A 9,553-nucleotide genomic window follows, 5' to 3' on the forward strand; every position below is an offset into this window, starting at 1 on the left:
TAAAAATACAAACTGCTCTCCATTTATAAACCCACAAGGCCTGCAGTTCACACTAGTTTAATTTTGTTTAAACAGCACAGTTGAATACTGTAGCCTTGTTCAAAGTGCTTTACAGGGGAAAGAGAAGAACAGCTTTAAAATAACAGAACGTTAAAAAAACCTTGGCAAAGACCTATAGAAGCAGCAATGATACACACAAATAGGCTACATATTCATTGTGTCACTCATTAGGCTGTCTTAATCGGATTTGGGGTGAAATATTAGAGGTTGGAATTGTCTAAGTCTGACCAATAGACTACTGATTTTTGGCCTCTTTTGGCTAACTGCCTAGTAGAGAATAGGCCTATATGCCTATATCAAATTAATTGGCTATGGCAGTGTCTAAATTCATAGGGCAGTCAGCTGCTGGGTCTAAATTAATACAAGAGTCTTGTGTGACAACACAATTGAATAGCATCTAGGCTATAGCCTAGGATACTACTTGCTGTTTAAAAAAATAAAGAAAAAAAGCATATTTAGTATATTTTGTAAGTAGGCCTATAACAAAAAGGGTGTATATTTTTTGTTGACCTATATATAACATGAATTACGTTAGGCCTACATTAGACTATCGTCTTTCTATATTAGCCTACAATTGGTTTGCCCACCCCACACACACACACACACACACACACACACGCCCCCCAGCCCCTGGTGAATTAATTTTGGAACCAATTCTCTTTTGAATGAGTGAGTGTGAATACTTATATTTAAAAATAATATTATTTGTTGGCATTGGTCAAGAGGCTTCTTATGATTCAATATATTTTTAATATTGTTTTCTTATTTATGCTTCGCCGTTACCCGCCTCCTCCAGTTTGCAGTATATTACATTTCCGGTTTACCCGGAAGTAAGCAAATTCCAAAAGATGGCGGAGCAAGGACCGATGGCCATAGCGATGCGGCTAAGAAATCAGCTACAGTCCGTCTACAAACTGGACCCGCTGAGGAGTGAGGTGAGTGCCGTGTTGAACGAGCTCGCCTGCACCGGGGTTTGGACGTAGGGGGAGGAAAAGTGCAGCAGAGGCAACTTAAGCTCGCGCATTGCCGGGAGATGGTTGTTGTCGTCTCAGCGGGTCTGATGGAGAGCGAGCGAGAGCAGCGTTTTATCTGCGTGTGAGCATGCGCAGACGGGGTAGTCCGTTCACCCGTGTTGTTCTGCCCGAATAGTGGAGCAGGAGCAGCGTGATCAAAACATGTTCATCCGTCTGTTATTTTTTAATTTCTGGCCACATATTGAGCTTTATTATTGAGTTGAAGTGGAAGTTTACTTACATGTGAGTGAAGTTTGGTGGTTGCGTTGCGGTCGCTTCGCTCGGTGTGGCAAAGTGTGTTCGTAACTGACGGGTCTACAGCACGTTGTTTTTTAGCACTTTCACTTATTTGTTCAGTATCGTTGAATTCGAAGTTGTTGTGTGACGCTCGTCTCAACCTGCCCTGAGTCCAAACAGCCCTTTATAAACACGCCCCACTCTTTTCCCCACAAACCCCGTCTACGCGTAGCCTACCTTTGCTTTGTATGCCATGTTATTTTGATAGCGACATTTCTCATTTCGTAAAAACGAACTACATGCGAAGGTCAGGGTAACCTTTACTGTCCAAAAACACGTAGGTTGGATCCAAACACATGCAGATACACGAACGATTTATATCCCCCACTAGCCACCAAAAATGTTTTGTATCAAACTCAGTGGCTTACTATCAAATAGTAAGTGTCATATCGTATCCTTAGCTCCATGCTCATTATCTAGCCTGCATAACACAACTAAAACTCTCAGTAGATTATATAACCAGGCAAAGGCAAATTGAGTGCGGAAGTAACAACAAAGTAAATACGTTTTCCGACTCAAACTAACAGCATCTAAATATGTGTACAGATCAGTGTTTGTTTCGATTATTATTGAGCTGCCCTGATCCCAAGAACGACTTTAATATTATAGTGAGATGTTTAAAGCGTGACTGTGCAGACTACTGGAATGGTGCTCCTTATTTATGTTTGGGGCATGAATAAATGTTTACCAAACCTTTACAATTTCTTAACCACCTTTATGATTTTCTCTAGGAGGAGGTCAAGTTGAAGATCAAGGACCTGAACGAACACATCGTCTGCTACCTTTGTGCGGGTTACTTCATAGATGCCACAACCATTACAGAGTGTTTGCACACTTGTGAGTTTAAACGAGAGCTGGAAAAAATGTATAATTTGTCCTCGCATTAATATCTTGTAAACATTTTTTCTGCCATTTGACAAGAATATGCTCATATTCATCTGGATAAAGTAATCAGAATGAAAATTAAGTTTCTTTCTTTTTTTCTGTTGCACAGTCTGTAAAAGTTGCATTGTGAAATACCTGCAAACAAGCAAGTATTGCCCTATGTGCAACATCAAAATCCATGAAACGCAGCCTCTACTCAATCTCAAACTGGATCGGGTGATGCAGGACATTGTCTACAAACTGGTGCCTGGACTACAAGAAAGTGCGTTAAAACTTTTTTCTTTTTGGGCAAATCTAGAATTATAGTTTTACTAGAAGTTAATGTTGCTTTACAGTTGAAGACTAGATGATAATATTATATTTTGTCAATATCACCTGTTTTTAGCGATTGGAAAATCAGTATTGTATTTGTAACTTGAACAGTCATGTCATCCATGTTCAGGCGAAGACAAAAGAATAAAGGAATTTTATCAGTCACGTGGGCTAGAGAGAGTCATCCAACCGACTGGAGATGGTAAGTGAATTTATTATTGTCTCAGTCTGTCTGTGATTAGATTACCTGCTGGCATCACACTACATCTCTATTTGGCCTTCAGTTTGATTGAGTACTTCTGATTTCTGAATTCAAAACTTTGTTCCCTTCTCAATAGATGCCATCCCTGATGCTGCAGGTCTACCGTACACAAGCTTTGACCATTCAAAAGCCCACTTCTACAGATATGATGAGCAGGTCTCGCTGTGTTTAGAAAGGCTAAGGTGAGTTTTTGTCCTTGGTGAATGAATCTAACAGTATATTGTGTTTATTTTTAAAAGATTGATAGAATTTCAGTAAATGATGTTGCTTAATGTGCCAGGCGCTCAAGTTAAACTTGTCCAACGTACATTTTTCCAAACTGTCTGTTTTGTTTTTACAGTCCATCGCTTGCTGGAAAAGATAAAACTAAATTTACCCTCCAGGTAAGCGCTATAAACCCATAATCTATCCTAGATATATCAAGCATTGTATTTCAATACAGACTGTGTACTAGTGAAATTGTCGAGCTCGTTGTAGATGGTTTTTTAAAGCGACTCGGCTCACAGGTTTGCACAACTGTGCAATCCATGTCTCCAGGGGCATATTTTTGAAGCCTTAACAAGTAATTTTCTACCCATAACTGCTAAATAAATACATGGCACAATGACATCTGCAGCAACAGCAGAAGTCAGCACTCAGAGCTGGTTATTCTGATTGCTTCACACCCACAGAGAGACATGGATAAATTGGACAAGTACCCCAGTGTGACATATATAATCCCTCTTTATTTCCCAGCCAAACCGCTTTCTTCTCAATAATTAAACATTTTATAATTGTTTAAGAAACTACTTGAGGCTAGATCACCAACATGTTGACCCAGTGTTTGTGGTGATTAGTGCTGACTAGTAAGGACTTGGAAGAAGAAAAAATGGTGTCAATGATCCAAACATCACACAACCGTATTTATGGAGGAAAAAAACATAGTTTATCGTCTTTGTTTTAAATTGATTAGGGCAGCAGACAGTTGATATAATACAAGACAAATTGAAATTAGCTGTATTAGTAGACAGATTATTGTGTGTGATTGTGCAAAGTTCTCTTCATTTTTGGCAAGCTTGGCAAAATATGGCTTTAAGGAACAATGAAGACAGATATAAAAAAAGATCAAACTTGGCGCACAGCAAGATTTGAACATAAATTAAGTGTTAAATATGCCAATTACCCTAATAGTTCCCTGTCGTACATTATGGTCATGTTTCCTCACGCCTATTAATACAAATTTACAAGCTGGCAATTTAAATGTGGCTATTTGAAACATGCTTGCTAACCGATTTCAAACCCACTAAACCGAAAAAAATGCCTACCATGCCAGTTATTCCTGGGTTTTTCCCTATGTGGCTGGATCCTCTTGACAGGCTTATTTGTGTGCGAACCAATGGAAAGTGGGGTTGTATGATGTCAAGCTTGGGTTGAGTGGAGATTTGAACAAAGATCACTGGGGGACAAATATAACTATATGTCACTGCTTATAATCCACACTCTCATACCGTCAATGTTAAACATACTGCAGAGAGTTTGGTCGGCCAGCAGAGGGCCCCCTTGCTTCACAGATACTTCTCTACTGCTGATATCTCTCCAAGTTTGAACTATCAAGATTTCAGATTTAGTTTGTTTTTAAATATGTTTTCACATGTGATTTATCGATTGCAGAGAGTCATTTCTCCGTATTTCCACTGCAGAGTCAATGTTGAGTATATTCAAACACACAGGTGTTTGTTGTTTAGGGCTTTTCTTCTGGTTTTGTAGTTTGAGTGGAATATTCAGAACTTCAACAAGGTCACACACGTTTTAGTGAAGGGTTCTGCAGACTGCTACAAGTGTTAGGGCATCATCCACACATGTCCTCTCTAACCACCATGGAAAATTATAATGTTGCCTGTTGTATCTAAAGTTTCCATATGCAATGGGAACATGCAACTTAATTTGCTCCATTCCTGACTCTTGATTTGCAGTTGTGTTTCACTGTGACCTCTGTGTGATTTTATAAAATGGATTATTTGGCAGCAGAGAGAGGAGAAGGAAGGGGTGCTGTGTTTTCGATTTGAATTTGACTCTTAACCATAGTCCCTCACCTGCATGTCCAATCATAATCCAAAGTTTCTACTAAGGTGGAAAATCAGTAAAATAAATGTCTGCCTCAGCCTTTAAAGAAATACTGTCGTACACTTCATCCAGGGGGAAAAGGAAGTTTAGCTCTGTGGCTTAAGAGTGTAATAAGTCAGCTGGGACCGGAAAACGTCCAGCGGTAAACTGTAAGTTTTTCGCCGCTGTAAATCTAATTCTAACAGGAGTTTGCCACACCCTGCTGATACACAGTTACCTTATTACTTTCTGTTTCCTCTATATGGAAACATATCTTTTGTCATTCACCTTTCCTTAGTTTGTGACAGTGAACTCTGGATGGACATTAGAAAAACTATTAGGAAAACTTTGAAATTAAAAACAGCTGTCGAGGGACAGCAGCAGCCTGTACGTCTTGTGTTACAAGCAAAACCAAAGCGACATTTATAACTGACCAGCTTTTTACATTATCTGAACAACAGAACCAAAAATGGCAGTCTGCTCTCCGAGCAATAAGTTGCTTCCTCAACAGGCGATTAGGTTAACCATGACCAAGTTGCCAACAGATCCAAATGTTAAATAGAGGATATTTTTCCGTGCCACTGTTACAAGTTATATACTGGAGTAAATCTTAACCTGAACTATAAAGAAGGAGATCAATAGAACATGAAATCCCCCTAACTATCTTCGTGGTGGTCTCTCGAGAGTCGGAGCAATAAACACAAATGTACAGCTGCTCATGATTTATTGGAATTACTCTCTTGGCTTCAGCGTGTCATATTGCTCATCTGAGGTTTTACTGTGCATTTGTCTGACCTTTTCTCTGCAGCAGAAGTTTGTTCGCTGTTCTGTCCGAGCGGAGGTGAGACACCTACGGAAAGTGCTTTGTCATCGGCTAAAAGTGGAAAAAAATCAGGTCAGTCAGCAGTCCTCATTGACTCAATAAGAGAAGACATGATGGTCCACAATACAGTTCATTACATTTTAATAAAGATGTGTCAATATTCCCAATGTGAGAAATGAACATTAAGCTGCTTCACCCACTCTCCTCAAGGGACAAACGACATCTGCTTTTATTCTGAGGGAAGATTATGGGGGAAAAGATTATACTTACACTACGTTTGCCAGTGTGTGGATGCTTCAACATATTGACCATTGCTAAATTATTCGTCAACTTGGGAACAGTATGCTGTCAAAAACTATTCCTGCAACAACCAGCAATAGAGATTTGTGACATTCAAGGATCCGTTATCATTTATTAAACATTATTTGGGCCGTCAGATATTACACATAATTAAAGTGTGAAAAGAAATGCCAACCCCTATCTCTACCTCTCACTATTCATACAAACCCTATTTTAAAGTGGAGGGGAAAAATTCAAAATGCGTTAACTCAAGTCAGTCTAGTGAAATTAAGCAGACCATGACTTGAACTGGAACATACAAAGACTTAATAAATAGAAGAAGATTTGCATATAATTGGCTAAAATGACAAAGCTAAACATTAAGGTAATCAATGAATAAACCATGCTGTCGTCATTGTTTTTGATTGTTTAATCACGCTTGTGTTGAACGTGTTTTTAATTAAATAAAATCAATGCAGTAAAGAAACTGGAGAGTGCAGTAATGTAATGGACTTTTGACCCTTAATGACTCTGAAAGTCTATCCCTGTTCAGAATTTCTCAACCAACAAACTTGATATTAGCCCTCGTCACTAGATGGCTTGCTGAGTGACTTGTTCTCTGGCTCTGTCAAGGCGGTTTAGCTTAAATCTCACATCAAGTGATTGTGATATAGCCACACTGAATACAAATATTTGAGTTTATGATGGCAATTGTTTCATCAAGGCAAACGTTTTTTTCAATAGAGAAATAATGTATTTCTACTTCTCGTCTCCACTTTCATAACGACAAAACTGGTTTCACACATGAAAATTATCACACACATGTTCCTCTCAGATTCCCCTTCACATCTGTTTGTGTGGTCTCCCCCCATAGGTCCAGATGTTGTTCAATAACGAGTCTCTGCCCGATCACATGACCATGAAACGGTTATGGCTCTCACACTGGTTTGGCAAGGTACGGTACAGCCACTGTTAACTGGTGCCAACAAATGTCATACATTCCTTTACACTTGAACAAATGTAGTTTTCTACAGACCAGATGTAGCACGATGTTGGATATGACAAATTATGAAAAAGAATAAGCTTTCAGTTTGTGATTTATTGATAAGATGGTTGTAGTTACATGTATACCTCACTTTAAATGTTTCCATCCCCATGCATAATATTTGAATTTTTTCCCCCCCTAGGCCCAACCGTTAGTCCTTCACTACACCATCAAGGACAAAAGGAGCAGATAGGACTTGTTTCTCTGAGGACAGCTGTACATATTTTTTACGATACATATTCTATTTTAATAGTGTTTGTGTACATATACTTATTTTTGTTTTGTATTTTTGAAAATAAATTTAAATTTAGAAGAAAAAAGTTTTTGTATTGCTTGCTTACAGTACTTTATGCTTTCATCTATATGTACATCTAAGGAAAGGCCTCAATATATAAAAACACATGACAGGTTGTGGAGGGATTATCGCTTTTTAGAAAATTAAATACTTTTTAGATTTAATTTTAACTTAACGTTTCATAAATCCAGTGTATCCCTAAGATATTTGATATGACCTTTAAACAATTATTATTATTAATAAAATAATTATATAATTGTGTATTTTTACGTTAATATTGAGGTAGATTTGAACTGTGTGCTCCATGCCATGTGCTATGGCCGTGAGCCTTAATAAATGAAATGAAATGAAAGAATAAGTGAGACTAGATCATATATCACATCTTATATGGAAATACATAAAGGTTCAGTGACAGTTTATTTGTGTTTCGAGTTTTTGTTTTACTTCTCAAAATCTCAGCAAATAATCAGAATATTCATCGCCAACTATCAAAGAAAGTGTAAACAGATCTCTTACTCACCCAACTAAAGACTGTGTAGTAGAAGCGCTTTTGGCAGCGGCTTAAATCCTGAGTTTGTGTGGAGCTTTATGTGTCTGAACACTGCAATGTTCCCCCATTCTGCTCAATCTGTCAAGTTTCATAGGGAGTGTGAGTAACAGTCATTTTTTTAAGCACGGCCACAAATTAGGGACTCTGACTTGGCATGCTATTTGTTATTTTGAAGGCATTCGGCTTATGTTTGGGTTTATTGTCTTACTGAAAAATATATCTTCTCCCGAGATGCAGTTCCTTTTGCATACGGCTGGAGGTTTTCCTTAAGGATTTCCCAATTTTTCTTGCACTGATTTTGATTTCTACATTCCCAGGCCCTCCGAGAACTGTTGCAAAGAAGTGCCTCCACAGGCTTTTGGCAGAATATATGTTTCTGATGACGTTGTAATTTTTTTGAATACTCTGAACACAGTGAGTGATATAACGGTCTAAATGGTCCATTTTCATCAGGTCAGATAACCTTGTTTCAGTCTACTACGTGCCCTCTGGCAAACACCAGCTTCAGATAATAGTTTTTTTTTCAATGGCCATAAATGTGACTGGTGAATCTGAGCAGCAGTAGTTTTATATTTCTTCTATCTCGGCCGTGCAAGTCGTAGTTCCATCAGTGTATGCACAGATCTCTTGGCCTTGCTCACTGGTGCTCTTCTCAAAGACACTCAGATTCACTGCTATGTCATGTACTTTCCATTTTTATAATGGACCTTGCTGTAATCCCAGTGATATCTGGTGCCTTGGAAAAGGTAGTTTTTAGTACATTTGCCACAGATTTGTTTGCAATGTTTCATGATTAACCATTCTAGATAAGAGTATTTTAGATTACTTGCCATTGCTTTAAATAAACATATTTAGTGATTAGCTAGATATTGAACATTTCCAACAGTTCCAAACACACAATTTATCCACTGATTTAAATGTTTTAAAATACTAAAATGTATATAAATTAAATTCTATAGAGAGATAATAATTCTTATTGTAACCACTAGGTCTGTCAAAAGCTGGTCTGACCCTCTGGATCTTTGGGTGAGATTGTTTTGTCAAATGCTGTTTCCAAAGTAAACTATTTACTTCCGGCGTAAACATTTTATAGGTTCTTGTCTCTTTTTCTTCAAGTCGCATACAGTAAGTATTAAGGCCTGCTTGTTAGATTAATTAGGCCAAAGCATTCTGGTATTTCTTTAAAAAAAATGTGAGCAACCTTCAATTAAACACTCAGGTCAAATCGTGTGATTGTTGGTGTTGTTAAATGAAGCATTGTATCATTCTTCTGTTTAAAAAAAAATTAAATCAAGAATGGTCCAGACCGTCCAGTTCTATGCAGCATAGCTGAGAGAGTTGAGTTGTAATAGGTCTACGTAGAATGGGCCAAGAGCCAAAGATGCTTGAGCCTACATTTCCAATAATGCATCTCCATTTTACACTACGTGTCCGATGAATGCAAACAATATTTCAAACGTTACTATATCTCAGGATAACAATTAGAGAGAACTCTAATTCGGCTTTTTTATTTTTTTATTTTACTATTTTTTTTATAAAGGTTCCTCCGCTGCCACAGACAACTTTCTTCAAGTGTCTCCACATGAGCTGTAGTGCTCATGCTGGGTAAACTTGGCTTCATGTGTAAAATCAGAGTGAGTGCCCCCTTTT

The 9,553-nt window shown here is 38.0% G+C and overlaps 1 protein-coding gene across 3 annotated transcripts; it reads left to right on the forward strand.

The window, feature by feature from the left end:
• Positions 1–890: 890 nt before the first annotated feature.
• pcgf1 (polycomb group ring finger 1) lies at positions 891–7,294 on the forward strand (the record flags this gene model as incomplete). Of its 3 annotated transcripts, none has more annotated exons than XM_080035842.1 (9): positions 891–995; positions 2,102–2,207; positions 2,365–2,517; positions 2,698–2,769; positions 2,906–3,011; positions 3,170–3,212; positions 5,720–5,806; positions 6,888–6,968; positions 7,201–7,294. In XM_080035842.1, the coding sequence occupies 9 exons, from the start codon at positions 909–911 to the stop codon at positions 7,249–7,251; spliced, it is 786 nt and encodes a 261-aa protein (XP_079891968.1). In that variant the 3' UTR covers positions 7,252–7,294. The 3 variants fall into 3 exon arrangements, with proteins under 3 accessions (XP_079891968.1, XP_079891967.1, XP_079891966.1); XM_080035841.1 differs by having other exon boundaries at positions 909–995; positions 5,723–5,806; XM_080035840.1 differs by having other exon boundaries at positions 909–995; positions 2,105–2,207.
• Between the last annotated feature and the right edge of the window lie 2,259 nt (positions 7,295–9,553).

This window comes from Ammodytes marinus (genome assembly GCF_949987685.1).
Source record: "Ammodytes marinus genome assembly, chromosome: 10".
Taxonomy (NCBI): Eukaryota; Metazoa; Chordata; class Actinopteri; order Uranoscopiformes; family Ammodytidae; genus Ammodytes; species Ammodytes marinus.